The 17,254-nt window shown below is 41.1% G+C and overlaps 1 protein-coding gene across 1 annotated transcript in view; it reads right to left on the reverse strand.

The window, feature by feature from the left end:
* NSD2 (nuclear receptor binding SET domain protein 2) overlaps positions 1 to 17,254 on the reverse strand; it is a 90,717-nt gene that overhangs the window by 59,247 nt on the left and 14,216 nt on the right. The window contains exon 3 of the mRNA XM_023737982.1: positions 177 to 802. Within this exon, the coding sequence (XP_023593750.1) occupies positions 177 to 773 (597 nt within the window). The 5' untranslated portion in view covers positions 774 to 802. The remainder of the gene's footprint in view (positions 1 to 176; positions 803 to 17,254) is intronic.

Raw genomic sequence — 17,254 nt, forward strand, 5'->3', positions numbered from 1 at the left:
GCATCAGCCACTGGGTGGACAGGTGAAAAGGAAGACAGACACCCTGCTGCAAGCACAGGGCCCAGCCCCACTGCCTACACGGTACCAGCTGCCTTCCACCCACAACCCCACATGGAGACATCCTCACACGGTCCTCATGTTTCTACCCAACCCCAGACAGAATTCCTCATAAATACCTTTTTGTCTGTGGGACTCGAGATCTTGGATACCAGAGCTGCTTCAACAAGGCCCTGCTCCAGGAAGGAGTCATATTTTATGCTTCTCTTTCTGCTCCTTCTTGCCTTGTTTTCTGGTTTTTGTCCATTTTCTTCTGACTGGGAAACATCAGCTGCACTGTCACCACAAATGGAAGATTCAAAGAGAGGTTTCCCATTCATGTATGTTTTGGTGATTTTCAGCTTAATTTCCGGAGAGCCATTTTTAATAGGGGTAGTGTTAGGTGGGGTCCCAATTCCTTTCATTTCCTGGGACTCAAAACGCAATTTGGCATCATGAGCGCCAGGTTCTCCATTAAACACACGAGAAGTAAGATCTTTCAACTTCTCAGCTGGAATAAAGGGAAGCGCATCATGGCCATTAAATTTTTGCATGACCCCCTCTTGCAGGGTGGTAGAAAGTTGGGCTTTGCTGAGGAATACAGAACATTCACGATTCACTTCACAGTTCTGAGTCTTTCCATTTGTATTGCCAAGGATTTCTGGTGCCTGCTTCATCTTTATGCACTTTACAACTTTCTGAACAGAAAGAGGACTTTTTTTGATGCTAAAGTCCATTCAGCCCAGATGCTTCTGTCATTAGAACACTATAGAATTAAAAAACAAAAAAAAAGCAACATATTACATTTAAATCCTAGGTAAGTATGCCGACACCACTATAACTTTGGGTTTTTAGGCAATTTACAATGTTTTATATAACAAGTTAGGTCACAAGAGACAGTTCTAATATCACAAAAGTGACAAAGAATCACAAAATGATAAAGCTGAAAAGAAAGGCAACCAGGAACTTAAAAAAAAAGAAAAAAGTCGGTCAAGGGCACTGAACTGAAACCATGCCTCTACCATTAACTAGTAATTTGGCTGTGGACATATAATCTGTTTAATCATCCTAGAAAAATAATTACCACCTACCTGTTGGTACAGTATAATCTTAAAAAACTCAGCAACAATGTGTGAAAGGCAGCTAACACCATGCCAGGCCTATGTAAAGGAGCACGGAAGAGCTTAAAAACAAAACAAACAGCTGAGGAGGGCTCTGAGGCAACGTGCCCAAGGTCACATGGTCAGCAAGGTTTAAAACCCAGATCTTCCAACTCCTAGCACAGTACAGGTAGCCCCCAGCTTACGATGACGAACTGCACTAATGACCTTTTTTTTTTTTACATCTTATCATTAGTAATATGTACTACATACAATGTTGCAGCATGTAATTTGCTGATGTTATCATTCTCAGAAGCTCACTCGCAGACGTTCAGAGATCAGATTTATACAGATATTGATAATAAAAACAATACTAACGAAAACTTCAAAAAAAAAAAAGTATTCAACATATATCAGAATCAACTTACAACGCACCCATCGGAATGGAATCCTGTCCTAAGTCGGGGACTACCTGTATTAGTTGCAGATGATGAGAAAAAGCAAAAGCCGAGAGTAAGAAAGTGAGAAAGCACTCTGAGTCAGTTCTGGTAGGCGCTCAGTCTACTACTCTAATCCCTGTCCCCCATCCCCACCTTGCCCAGGTCCAAATTAACACTTGTGACAAGGAACACTGCGTGACATTAATTTAGTTAACTATCACCTGAAAACTAACTAGCCAAAGACAACACTGCTGAGCCATCACATGCACTGCTTCACAACTTGGGGAAAACAGTCAATCTGAAGCACTGGCAGACAAGGCCCACGTGCACAGGGGGTTGGTTTTAGGAAGATTCCTCTGGCTACAGTGTGGTGATGTGGAATCTTCACTGAGCAGCTATGATCCCCAAGTCAGGGGACCACATGAGATGAGACAAGTGTCTGGGTCAGAACCCAAAGGGCAGATAGGAATAAGAACACGCAGGCGCCCATCTAAGCTGAGAAGACATTCACCGAGAGTGTGCCACTACTGATAGCAGAGAGATTCCTTGGAGCAGGTGGCAATCACTGGCATTAAAAGCTGGGGAGAAGTTGAGGAAAATAACTGGACATGCCCACTGATACCGAGCAGTGGTTCTCAACGAGGGACAATTTTGCTCCCCAGGGGACATTCAGCACTGTAGTCAGAATCAACAATGGCACACAACAACACAAACACTTTGATTGTCATGACCTGGGGGCTGCTACTGACATCTAGTGGATAGAGGACAGGAATGCTGCTAAACATTCTACAGTGCACAAGACAGCCTTAGCAACAAAGAATTATCCAGCCTAAAATGTCAATGGTGCCAAGGTTGAGGAACTGTGATACAGAGCAATAAGGGGTCGCTGGTGTCTGCAATCTGCAGGTTCCACAGAAAGATCAGGGTGGAAGTAAGACAGCTGAGGAAGGAGCCACAGCGAAGAAAGGAGTAAATTTAAAACAACCTCAAGTTCTAGCTTAGATTAATGTGCACTGGGTGACCCTAAACACCAAGATACATATAAAAACGCTTTGTTTGATCCACATAATGTTTTTTTAAAAGGCAAATTAGAGTAGTTTCCTCTTCAAGCAATGACAGAGCACCTCATATCAAACCAACTGTCCCACAGGTAACATCTATGAACTCTGGACAAAATATAAAAAACTACTTGAAGGCACTGGAAAGCAACCAAAAGCAGGGAGAAATTGGATGGGAGTCAACACTTGAAAGAAAGAGAACTGCACTCACTGAATTTCTCAGTTTTTACAGTTTTGTGCCCGAGGAGAGTTTGGGAAACTGCAGTAGATGTAAGAGGAAGAGGAAAAAAAAACTCAAAAAGGAGAGCACCACAGAAGGAGAGCCCTAATTTCTGCAAACAAGCTCTGTCCAAATCTCTGTCTGACACATATATGGGGTTGACTCCAAGCAGTCTAACTTATAAAATAACCAAAATAAGATTCCAGATGCTGAAAAAAGAAAACAAGCCAACTCTTCACTAAATGGTGCTGGGAAAACTGAATTTCCACACGCAGAAGAATAAATAGAATCCATGCCTGCCTCACACCATACACAAAACCAATTCAAAATAGATTAAAAACCTAAATCTGAAAACTAAAAACCATAAAATTCTTCGAACAAAATAAGGGGTATGGCTGTGGGACACCGTATTTAGCAACGGATTATGAGATATGACAACAAAAGTAGGAGCAATAAAGGACAAAATAGGTAACTGGGACTTCATAAAAATTAAGTACTTTTGTTCATCAAAGAACTTTATCAACAAAGTGAAGAGAAAATCCACAGATTAGGAGAAATTTTTTGAGAATCATTTATCTGATAAGAGTTTAATACCCAAAATATATTTTTAAAAACTCCTATAACTCAACAACAAAAAGACAAATAACCCAATCAAAATATGGGCTAAGGACTTGAACAGACACTTCTCCAAAGAGGATATTTAGATGGACAACAAACACATAAAAAGTTCCTCAGTGTCATCAGATCTTCCCAAAAACCAAACTCATTGCTTGTAGTCTGTTCGATGCCAACTCACAGAGACCCTACAGGACAGAACAGAACTGCCCCACAGGGTTTCCAAGGCTGTAAATCTCTTGGAAGAAGTATAGCTAGAATGCTCCTCAGAAGCGAGGATGGTGAGATTTCATCTCACATACTTTGGACATGTTATCAGGAGGGACCAGTGCCTGGAGAAGGACATCGTGCTTGGTAAAGTAGAGGGTCAGCGAAAAAGGAAGACGCTTAACAAGATGGATTGACACAGTGGCTGTAACAATGGGCCCAAGCATAACAATAATCATGAGGATGGCGCAGGACCAGGCAGCGTTTTGTTCCATTGTACACAGGGTTGCTATGAGTTGGAACCGACTCAAAGACACCTAACAAAAACAACAAATATTTACAGGAGCAGACTACCACATCCTTCTCCCGCAGAGAGGCTGGTGGATTCAAACTGCCAAACTTTTGGTTAGCAGCTGAGCTCTTAACCACTGCACCACCAGGGCTCCTCATTAGCCCTTAACCCGTTGCCATCGAGCTGCCTCCGACTCATAGCAACCCTAGAGGAAAGAGTAGAACTGCCCCACAGGGTTTCTAACGAGTGGCTGGTGGATTTGAACTGCCGAACTTTTGGTTAGCAGCTGAGCTCTTAATCACTGCGCCACCGGGGCTCCCTAGGGAGTTGTAAATCAAAACCACAATGATACTATGCAACAATAAAGAACAACGATGGATCTGTGAAGCATCTCATAACATGGATGAAACTGGAGGACATTATGCTGAGTGAAGTAAGTCAACCACAAAAGGACAAATATTGTATGAGACTACTACTGTAAAAATTCATGAAAAGGTTTACACACAAAAAGAAACAATCTTTGATGGTTACAAGGGATGGGAGGGGTGGGGGGGAATACTAAATAGACAACAGATAAGTGGTAACTTTGGTGAAAGGTAAGACAGTACATGCTACTGGGGAAGAAAGCACAACTTGTACAAGGAAAGGTCATGGAAGCTCCACAGACACATCCAAACTCCCTGAGGGACTGAACTGCTGGGCAGAGGGCTGTGGGCACCATAGTCTCAGGGAACATCTAGCTCAACTGGCATAACATAGTTTATAAAGAAAATGTTCTACGCTCTACCTCGGTGGGTAGCGTCTGGGGTCTCAAAAGCCTGTGAGCAGCCATCTAAGATATTCCACTGGTTTTACCCCTTCGGGAGCAAGAGAGAATGAAGAAAACAAGATACAAGGGAAAGATTAGTCAAAAGGACTAATGGACCACAACTACCACAGCCTCCACCAGACTGAACTAGATGGTGCCTGGCTACCACCAGTGACTACTCTGACAGGGATTACAACAGAGGGTCCCAGACAGAGCTGGAGAAAAATGTAGAACAAAATTGTAACTCACAAAGACAGACCAGACTTACTGGTCTGACAGAGACTGGAGAAACCCTGAGAGTATGGCTCCCAGACACCCTTTTAGTTCAGTAATGAAGTCACTCCCGAGGTTCACCCTTCAGCCAAAGATTAGACAGCCCCATAAAACAAAACGAGACTAATGGGGCACAACAGCCCAGGACAAGGACTAGAAGGCAGGAGGGGACAGGAAAGCTGGTAATGGGGAACCCAAGGTCGAGAAGGGAGAGTTGACATGTTGTGGGGTTGTTAACCAATGTTATAAAACAATCTGTATACTGTTTAATAAGAAACTATTTGTAAACCTTCATCTAAACTACAATAAAAAAAATTTTTTTTTTTAACCACAATGAGATAGCACCCCACCCCCTCAGAATGGCAATGATCAAAAAAATGGGAAACAAGAGGTGTTGGAGAGGATGTGGAGAAAATGGAACCCTCATGCACTGCTGATGGGAATGCAAAATGATAACAGCCACTGTGAAAAACAACTTGGCAGTTCCTCAAAAGGTTGAACATGTAACTACCATATAACCCAGCAATCCCAATCCTAGGTATAGACCCAGAAGTGAAAGTGAGAACACAAACAGAAACCTGCTCGCCAATGTTCACAGGAGCATTTTTCGCAATAGCCAAAAGGCAGAAACAACCGAATGTCTATGAACAGATGAATGGATAAAGAAAATGTGGTACCAAAAAAGAAATGAAGTCCTGATACAATATGAACCCTGAAAATATTTTAAATAAGTCAGTCACAAAAGGAGAAATACTGTATGATCTCATTTATATGAAATCAGCAAATATATAGAAACCAAAGCTTGTTAGTGGTTACCGGGGATAAGAAGGAGGAAGAAGGGGAGTTTTTGTTTGGTGGGGGGTGCTGAGTTTACATCAGTGGTGGCAGAATTAGGAAAAAGATAGGAATACGGTTGCATAACATGAAGAGTTTAATTAAAGTCACTGAATTGTGCATGTAGAAATTACTGAATTGCTGAATGTTTTGCTGTGTATATTTGCACCATAACGAAAAAAAAGAAGTAAAAAAAAATTACTCCAGGAAGAACATAACAGAATCCACAGTGTCTGCAACGCATCATTCAAAACACCCACAATACAACCCAAAATTACTAAACATCTGAAGAAACAGTTAAATAACCGAAACCAACTGCAATGTTGACATTTAGCAGACAAGGATTTCAAAGCCTCTATTATAACCATATGGTCCAATTCACAACTGATCATGGGGATGGCACAGGACTAGTCAGCATTTCCTACATGGGGTCATCGCAAGTCAGGGGTGACTCAACGGCAGCTAACAACAACAACAACATAACCATGCTCAAGGACATAAAGGAAAATTTATTCACAATGGAAGAATAAGTAGAAAATCTCAACAAAGAAACTATATTAAAAAAAAAAAAGAATCAAATGGAAATCCTATAGTTGAAAAATACAATGATCTAAAATTTGAAAAAGAAAAATCATAGAATGGGCATAATAGCATATTGGATGTAGATGTCAGAAGAGTCAGGGAATGTGAAAGCAGATTAGTAAAATTACCCAGTATAAAAAAATAGAGAAAAAAATATTTAAAAAAGAAAAAGTAAACAGAGCCTCAAGTGAACAATATTGAAATGTCTGAATTCCCACCTAAAATGAGAGGAACAAAAGAATGAGATAAAAAATATTTAGAAAAAATATGGTCAAAAATTCCCCCGATTAGGTGAGACATAAATTTTCAAATTCACGAAGCTCAAAACCAAACCAAACCTGTTACCGTCGAGTCAATTCCTATTCATAGTGACCCTCACAACCAGGGGCATCAGTCAAAATGCTGAAAACCAAAGGTAAAGAGAAAATTCTGAAAGCAGTCAGAGAAAAAAAAAGGACCCATTACATACAGAACAAGACGAATGGCTGTTTACTTCTCATGAGAAACATAGGCTAGAAGACCGTGGAATGACTTTTTTTTAAGTATTTAAGAAAAACTGTCAACCCAGAATTTGATATCCAGTAAAACTACACTTCAAGAATGAAGGCAACAACAACGGCAAAAAAAAAAGAAAAAAAAGTAGCTGCTGAGATGTTTGCATACAACCAAAAACCTCATGGGGTTTGGGTTCCTTAGTTTAGAGATAGAGGGTCATGGTTTCATGGGACATCCCAGTTAAATGGCCTAATACTGTGTTTAGTGCTTCTGTTCTACCTCCTAGTTTGTTGTGAAGTGCCATCCAAGCTGCCATCTAAGGCATGACAGTTGGTCTCTATTCACCTGGAACAAAAGAGAAAGAAGTAGAGTCAGGGCAAGAAGGATATGAAAGGTGCAGCTAATTGTCTCCACGAACTGCCTCCTTTGTCATGAGACCAGAGGAACTGGTTGGTGCTTGGCTCCATTACTGAACATGGTGATCAAAGATTCTATAGAAAAGTCCTTATCAAAAGGGGGAAAATGTAGAACAAAATTTCAAAGTCCTATGCACTCCAGGCTTTCTGGAGCCATGGGGGCTGGATGAGTCCCTGAAACTATTGCCCTGAGATAATCTTTAAACCTTAAACCAAAAAATCCCTTGAAGTCTTCTTAAAACCACTTAATAGTTCAGCTTAACTAGTAAAAAATGTTTGCCTTCAATACAGGTGAAGTCAGCATAACTGGACTAAACCAAAACCTAAGAAGTTTCCTGAACACAATCAAATACTCTGAGGGACAGAGCGGTAGGGGTCTGGGGACCATGGTTTCAGGGGACATCTAGGTCAACTGGCATAACAAAGTTTATTAAGAAAATATTCTGCATCCCACTTTGATAAGTAACGTCTGGGGTCTTAAAAGCTTGCAAGCAGCCATCTAAGACGTATCAATTGGTCCCAACCCACCTGGAGCAAAAGAGAATGAAGAACACCAAAGATTTAAGGAAAATATGAGCCCAAGAGACAAAAGGGACACATAAACCAGAGACTCCATCAGCCTGAGACCAGAAGAACTAGATGGTGCTACCACCAATGACCGCCCTGACAAGGAACACAACAGAGAGTCCCTGATGGAGCAGGAGAAAAGTGTGGTGCAGAACTCAAATTCACATAAAAAGACTAGACTTAATGGTCTGAATAAGACTAGAGGAACCCCAGACGACATGACTCCCAGGCTCTCTGTTAACCCAGAACTAAAACCAGTTGCGAAGCCAACTCTTCAGGCAAAGATTAGACTGGACTATAAAAATATAAATTACTACTCGCGAAGAGTTTGCTTCTTAGTTCAAGTAGATACACGAGACTAAATGGGCAGCTCTTGTCCGGAGGCAGGATGAGAAGGCAGAAAGGGATAGGAGGTGGTTGAATGCACACAGGAAACACGGGGTGGAAAGGGGGAGTGGGCTGTCACATTACAGGGACTGCAACTACCGTCACATAACAATATGTGTATAAATTTTTGCATGAGAAATTAACCTAAGCTGTAAACTTTCACCTCAAGTAAACTTAAAATTTTTTTAAAATGTCAGCCTTGAGCATTATGCTCTTTTAAGAACTTTATGTATGAGATCAAAGTGACAACAGCAACTCGTAAGATTAGACAGGAACCTTAGGAGGCAGTGAATTTACGTTAACAGGGAAGGAACAACTCAGAAAGGGAGGGTGGGAATGGTTGCACAACTCAAAGAAGGTAATCAATGTCACTGAATTGTACAAGTAGAAATGGTAGAATTGGTGAATGCTTTGCTGTGTACATTCTCAACAATATCAAAATAAAATTTAAAAAAAGAATGAAGGCAAAATAAAGATACTTTGAGATAAATAATAACTAAGAATTTGTCATCAGCAGACCTACAGTATGTTGTTGTTGCTGTTAGGTGCCATCGAGTTGGTTCTAACTCATAGCAATCCTACGTACAACAGAAGGAAACACTGCCCGGTCCTGTGCCATCCTCACAATCCTTGTTATGCTTAAGCCCACTGTTGCAGCCACTGTGTCAATCTATCTCGTTGAGGGTCTTCCTCTTTTTCACTGACCCACTACTTTACCAAGCATGATGTTCTTCTCCAGGGACGACTGGTTCCTCTTCATAACATGTCCAAAGTATGAGAGATGTGGTCTAGCCATTCTTGCCTCTAAGGAGCATTCTGGCTGTATTGTACCTCTTCCAAGACAGATCTGTTCGTTGTTTTGGCAGTCCATGGTACATTTAATATTCTTCATCAACACCGTAATTCAAAGGCCATCAATTCTTCGGTCTTCCTTATTCATTGTCCAGCTTTCGCATGCATATGAGGCAACTGAAAATACCACAGCTTGAGTCAGGTGCACCTTAGTCCTCAAGGTGATATCTTTGCTTTTTAAAGAAGTTTTTCACAGCAGATTTGCCCAATGCAATGCACTGTTTGATTTCTTGACTGCTGCTTCCATTGGCATAGATTGTGGATCCGAGCAAAGTGAAATCCTTGACAAGTTCAATCTTTTCTCCATTTATCACGATGTTGCTTATTGATTCAGTTGTGAGGATTTTTGTTTTCTTTATGTTGAGGTGTGATCCATATTGAAGGCTTAGTCTTTGATCTTCATCAGTAAGTGCTTCAAGTCCTCTTCACTTTCAACAAGCAGGACTGTCTCACCTGTATACTGCAGGTTGTTAATGAGTCTTCCTCCAGTCATGATGCCATATACTTCTTCATACAGTCCAGTTCCTCGGATTATTTGCTCAGCATATAGAGTGAATAAATATGGTGAAAGGATACAACCCTGAAGCACACATTTCCTGATTTTAAATCACACAGTATATCTTTGTTCTGTTCGAATGACTGCCTCTTGGTCTATGTTCAGGTTCCCCATGAGCACAAGTGTTCTGGAATTCCCACTCTTCGCAATGTTACGCATAATTTATGATCTACGTAGTCGAATGCCTTTGCGTAGTCAATAAAACACAGGTAAACACCTTTCTGGTATTCTCCACTTTCAGCCAAGATCCATCTGACATCAGCAATGATATCCCTCATTCCATGTCCTGTTATGAATCTGGTTTGAATTTCAGTTCCCTGTCGATGTACTGCTGCAGCTATTCTTCAATTATCTTCAGTGTAATTTTACTCGCATGTGATATTAATGATATTGTTCAATGATTTCAGCACTTCATTGAAGCACCTCTAGCACTGCATGCATTTGCTAAAATATCTCAACTGGTATTCCATCAATTCCTGGAGCCCTGTTTTTCGCCAATGCCTTCGGTGCAGCTTGGACTTCTTCCTTCAGTACCGTCGGTTCCTGACCATATGCTACCTTCTGAAATGGCTGAACGTTGACCAATTCTTTTTGGCACAGTGACTCTGTGTATTCCTTCCATCTTCTTTTGATGCGTCCCACGCTGTTCAATTTTTTACCCATCAAATCTTTCAATATTGCAACTCAAAGCTTGAAATTTTTCTTCAGTTATTTCAACTGGAGAATTCCAAGAGTGTTCTTTCCTTTTGGTTTTCTAACTCTAGGTCTTTACACATGTCATTATAATACTTCACTATGTCTTCTCGAGCTGCCCTTTGAAATCTTCTGTTCAGCTCTCTTACTTCAGCATTTCTTCCTTTTGCTTTAGCTACTCTTCACTCAAGAACAAGTTTCAGAGTCTCTTCTTACATCCAATTTGATCTTTTTTTCCTTTTCTGTCTTTTTAATCACACCACTCATCTCTCAGTCCGTCATATTGTGGTGGCTTGCACGTTGCTGGAAACTATGGCACTGGTATTTCAAATACCAGCAGCGTCACCCATGGTGGACAGGTTTCAGTGGAGCATCTAGACTAAGACAGACTAAGAAGAAGGACGGTCTATTTCTGAAAAAAAAAAAAAAATGACCAGTGAAAACCTTATGGATAGCAGCAGAACACAGTGCTGGAAGATGAGCCCGTCAGGTTGGAAGGTACTCAAAACATGACTAGTGAAGAGCTGCCTCCTCAAAGTAGAGTAGAACTTAACGACATGGATGGAGTAAAGCTTTCGGGACCTTCGTTTGCTGCTGTGGCACAACTCAAAATGAGAAGAAATAGCTGCAAATATCCAGTAGTAATCAGAACACAGAATGTATGAAGTATGAACAAAGGAAGATTGAAGTTGTCAAAAATGAAATGGAATGCTTGAAGATCAAATTCTAGGCATTAGTGAGCAGAAATGGACGGATATTGGCCATTCTGAATCGGACAATCATAATATCTACTATGCTGGGAATGACAACTTGAAGAGGAGTGGTGTTCCATTCATCATCTAAAAGAACATTTCAAGATCTATCCTGAAGTACAACACTGTCCGTGATAGGGTAATATCCATATGCCTCAAAGGAAGACCAGTTAATACGACTATTATTCAAATTTATGCACCAACTACGAAGGCCAAAGATGAGGAAACTGAAGATTTTTACCAACATCTGCAGTCTGAAATTGATCAAACATGCAATCAAGATGCATTGATAATTACCGGTGATTGGAATGTGAAAGTTGAAAACAAAGATCAGTAGTTGGAAAATATGGCCTTGGTGATAGAAATGATATGGGAGATCACATGACAGAATATTGCAAGACCAATGACTTATTCATTGGAAATATCGTTTTTCAACAACATCAACGGCCACTACACACGCAGATCTCACCAGATGGAATACACAGGATGAAATCGACTACATCTGTGGAAAGAGACAATGGAGAAGCTCAATATCGTCAGTAAGAACAAGGCCAGGGCCAACTGAGGAACAAACCATCAATTGCTCATAAGTTCAAGTTGCAGCTGAAAATAATTAAAACAAGTCCACAAAAGCTAAAGTATGACCTTGAGTACATCTCACCTGAATTTAGAGACCATCTCAAGAACAGATCTGACTCACTGAACACTAATGATCAAAGACCAGATGAGCTGTGGGATGACATCAAGGACATCATACATGAAGAAAGCAAAACGTCATTAAAAAGACAGAAAAGAAAAAAGGCCAAAACAGATGGCTGAGAGTCTGACACTTGCTCTTGAATGCAAAGTAGCTAAAGTGAAAGCAAGAAATTTAAAGTTTAGAATTCTTTTTTTAAAATTCAGATTTCTGGCTTCTCTTACAACTTACCCAGGGTAACACAGCTAGGATATCACGGAGCCAGGATTTAACTTCATGCTGACTGCCTAGGTCTGTGTTAATCATGATCTGTGTGTTAATCACACTTCTCAAAATTGCTTGTTCTCTGCTGATATTTTCAATTTTCTTTTAAATCCTCAAACATAATAACCATAGCTATTTTCAATATATGAAGTCTTTGTAGGCCTGTTTCTTTTTTTTTTAATTTGTGGTGCTTGTTTCTGTGTTTTGTAATTGGTTTTTTTCTTCCTGACTGTGAGCTGCTCATTTTCCTTAGAATTTTACCTGTGGGAATTCTTTAAGGCACAGGCTCCATCAAAGAGGATCTGCCGTTGCTTCCTCCACAGCACTGCTAGCCACTGACTGCTTTATTTTACCTTTACAAAAGTTTTTGTTTTTTACCAAAGTTATATCAAGAAATTAGGAAATATTTCATTTTTTCTAGCATTTCAAGAAAAATATAAAACCTAATCACAACTGACCCAAGAAGGAGAAAACCTGAAAAGCCCAATAATCATAGAAAAAAACGGAACTTTTAAGTACCAAGCCCAGAGAGCTTCACTTTCACTGGCCAGTCTTCCCAACCTTTCTAGCAACAATCACCCTTATATGGGGAGGAGGGGAGTGTTAAACACAGAAAAGTACCAAAAAGAATTATAGGACACAAGCTTGTAAACTTACGACCCTGCAATGACCATTTTTAACATTTTCCCACACTTGCTTTTTATGTGAAAGAAAAAAGGGAACTACAGATAATACCAACCATTAACACTTATTTTAGTGTTTCCTCTGTGGTATTCATGTTTTAAGGCAGAGTCTCCAGACCGTATACCTAGGAAAAGAAATGGCTAGCAGCACCTGACTCCAGTGGGGCACTTGGCCCTAGTGGAGCACTCAGGAGTGAGAAGCCAGGGTCACTTAATTAGACTGCCCACCATCACCAAAGATGCCCTCAGCAACTTCCAGGGAGTTCTAGTTCTTCATACACACAAAACTGTAGGCAGGTTTTATAGTTATTCCATTTCGCATGTGCGGAGACTGTGACCCCAAGTTATTAAGCAACTTGCCCAAAGTCGTACAGCTACAAAGCAGAAGAGCAGCACTCAAGCCAAGCAGTCCAGCTCTAGATACTGCTTCGTATAGTCTGCAGTAAAGAGTAAATGATTAAAACAAAGACAAAGTCTACTTTATTCACCAATCTTAAACCTCTTTACCCTCTTGTTCTCCCCAGAGGCAATCACTGTCATGAAACTTAATATGCATTCTCCCAGTCTATGATACATGTCCATTAACAGAGAACTGCTGCATGAGTTTTATATTTACATAAATGCTATCAAGCTACCTTTGCTCTACCATTTGGCTGATCAACGTATCTTTATTTCTTCACATCGTTACATGTAAATCTAGTTCAGTCTTTTCAACTGCTGTGTATTATTCACCACATAAATATATCATTCCTATTATTTAAATAAAAGAATCCATGGGTGGCACAAACAGTTAAGTGCTCAACTACTAGCCGAAAGATGAATGGTTCAAAACCACCCAGAGGCCCAAGAGAAGACAAGCCTGGAGTTTTGCTTCCAAAAGGTCACAACCTGGAAAACCCTATGAAGCAGTTCTACTCTGCACACACCAGGTTGTCCATGAGCTGAAATCAACTCAACAGCAATCAACAATTATTTAAATTATTCCAGAACACAGAAAATGAGGAAAAGTTTCCCAAAACATCATACAAGCCTGGCATAACCCTCACAACAAAACTAGAAATAAAGAGAGTACAAAAAAAAAAAAGCTATAGAACAAGAATCAATCAAGTATGACTGCAAAAACACTAACAATTACAAAATATAAGGAAATCAAATCTAGGCCTGTATGAAAATAAGATGCTGTTGTAAAATGAGTTCCCTTATGTGGCCTTTAGCCTTGGTTCTTTGGAAAAACAGCTTGAGATGTTTTTCCCCTAAGCCCTGAGGAGCTACCTTTGCCCTAGTTTTCTACCCTAGAGGGTTTGTTACTTTTGTCCAGGTTGACTGATAATTTCTGGGTAAGCTATAAACAACTGGACGGTTTGATACTTTTTTCTAGCCCTGGGCTGCAGCCTGGCCTAGATTGGGTCTATTTTATGCACTTTGCAAGGATCAGTCAATATACTTATACAAATCAAGAGACTGTAGCCTACTGAGAGGGGACTGGTCAATTCATGGCCATGGTGGGAGGGCCATGCCTTAAAACTGACAAGGAGTTTGCTTATACATGCAGCCAACCCTAGAGGTTTCAGAAAGGAAGAAGCAAAAAGAAGGCAAGAGAAGCAAGAAGAGAGCTTAAAGGAGGTGAGAACCTCCTAAAAGAGCTGTAACACCGGTCAAGGGCTGTAACACTGAAGACAGCGAAAGGCATGGAAGAGGCCCTGCGGTAGAGTCAGTGGTGACAGCAGAAACCTGCTGCTAGGAATGCAGCTAAGATAACTAAGCAAAACTGTTACACTGGCTAGGAGCTGGGTCAGTTAGCCCTGGAGAGGCTAACAGCAAGGAGGTGTCTCCTGAGGGGTTGAGAGGAGGCCTGCACGGCTGAGAGGGGACATGCACAGCAGAAAGAAGGGCCTGCTTGCTTGCATGGTCTAGAGAAGGTGAGAGAGCTATCCTGCACTGAAGAAGGGAAGGATGTGCTCTCCACTTTGGGGGAAGCTTCCAGACTTTGCCTACATGTTTCCTGATCCTGAGTTGTACCCTGTTACTTCCTTAATAAATCACTGTAAAAATGGCGTGGCAGGGTATCTGATCTCCTCTTAACTTCACGAGGCTGAAGGAGAATCAAGATCAACAGCCCAAAGCTGATTCCTATGAGGTGGAGGTCAGACGTGCCTCCACCCTCAAACCTTTTTACTAATTCTGACACAAGCCGTCCCTCCCACGGCACTATTTCTCTTCTGGGTTCGATAATGGCCACACGGAACTCACAGACAATACTCACAAATCATGGGATTTATTAGGGAAGTAACAGGTTACAATTCAGGTTCAGGAACACTCAGGATATAGTTCTTTGATCAGGACAGCCACTTCTCAGCCGTGCCCACAGGCACATCTCTCTCTGGCCCCTCGGCCTCTGCCCTGCTCCAGCGAGTGTTACAAACCTCTTTGAGCTCTGCTAATAAGTGCCCAGAGGCACCTCACTCAGCCAGTTATCCTCTTGCCCAAAGGCGTTCAGCATTCTCACTCTGTGGGCCAGGAAGCCCACCGTACTATCTCCTGCCAGTCTCCTGGTTCTGTCTGTTTCTCTGCCACTGCTTCTCACTGTCTCTCGTTGTCTCCAGTGTCACAGCTCTCTGTCTGTCTCCTGGATCTAGGAGGTTCTCGGCACAGGCATCCCAGGTCCAAAGGACACGCTCCACTCCTGACTCTTCTTCCTTGGTGGTGATGAGATCCTGCCTTCCTGACTCTGGGAGGGCTCATTTTAAGCCTAGTGGGATGGCAAAACTGACCAATCCCCTCAACAGGGTTCCATGCACCTTATTTGCACAGTCCCATCCCCACAAGAGTGCCATATACCTTATTTAGATTATTAGCAAGCTATCCAATCCCCTTGGTGGGCCACAAGCACCTCATCTGCATAGTCCTACCCAGTCGTTTGATGGGAGTTACAAAGACTACCGCTAGAAGGCCATATTAAGTAATTCACTGCACTGCAGTCACTTAACTATAAGTATGGTCTGTAAGTTCTGTGTGGCCACTGCAACAAATTATCGAACCCAGCAGAGAAGCAGAGGTGCTATGGGGACAACAGCTGGTGTCAGAATTGGTAAAAAGGTTGGAGGGTGGAGGTAGGTCTGACTTCACCTTATAGAAATCAGTCCTTTGGCTGATGGTGATTCTTCTCCTCCTTCTGAAGCTAAGGAACTTCAGGCACTACTAGAACAACACTAACGCCACAGCCAAAGAGGGTTTTATCCAAAATGTAAGGATGATCAACATCATGGAAACTTGAGAATTCAGATTAAAAGAGCATCCAGGATTCTGAGCAAGATAAATGAAAACAAATCAGCACCTAGATACACTGTATTGAAACTACAGAACATCAAGGATAAAAAGAAAATCTTAAAACCTAAATAGGTATAAAGAATAAGTAAAATCCCAGACTTCAGCAAGAGAAAAGAAAAGTGAAGCAGTACCTACAGACCTTTGTTTAGTCTCAATAAATACAGGAGATGATGGAGTATTTTTCAAATGTTCGGGGAAAATATTTGCCCACCTAGAACTTTATACCCAGCTAAATTATCGATCAAATGTGAGAGTAAAATAAATACATTTTCAGACATGTAAAGACTAAGGAAGTTTAATATACACAGTCCGTTCACAAAAGAAATGCTAAAGGAGGTACTTGATCAAGAAACTAAACCCGGAAGGAAAGGAAAGAATAGGATGCAAACAATAAAAGAAGGAAAGTTAAAAATTCTAACATAATTTTTGTATTTAAAAAGAACGTGAGGCTTCTTTCTCCACATTTATCTATATACGCCTTCCTGAAACTCCAACTAAAATGACAGTAGAAGGAATTCCACATAAGATTTAAACCACAAGGACAAATAGAACATAAGGGAAGAAAGATAAGATGTCAAACGTAGGCAAGCTGATCTGCTGAATCATGTTTCCATCAGAGACATGCTGTTGTAAAAGGAAGACTAATAACTTAAAAATCTCTCTTGTCCAACTAACAAAAAAAAAGACCAGATTTACTGGCCTAAAGGAGACTGGAGAAACCCCGAAGAGTATGGCCCCCAGACATCCTTTTAGCTCAGTGGTGAAGTCACTTCCGACGTTCACCATTCAGCCAGAGAGTGGACAGCCCCATAAAACCAAATGGGACTAATGAGGCACAGCTGTCCAGGGACAAGGACTAGAAGGCAGAAGGGGACAGGAAAGCTGGTGATGGGGAACCCAAGGTTGAGTAAGGATAGTGTTGATGTGGTGTTAACCATTGTCATAGGGCAACATGCGTACTGTTTAATGAGAAACTATTTTGTTCTGTAAATCTTCATCTAAAGTGAGAACAGCAGCACAACTGGAAGAGTGTAGTCGATGTCACTGAACTGTGCACGTAGAAATTTTTGAAATGGTGTATCTTTGGCTATGTATATTTT

Source organism: Trichechus manatus, unplaced genomic scaffold, assembly GCF_000243295.1.
Source record: "Trichechus manatus latirostris isolate Lorelei unplaced genomic scaffold, TriManLat1.0 scaffold00111, whole genome shotgun sequence".
Classification (NCBI taxonomy): Eukaryota; Metazoa; Chordata; class Mammalia; order Sirenia; family Trichechidae; genus Trichechus; species Trichechus manatus.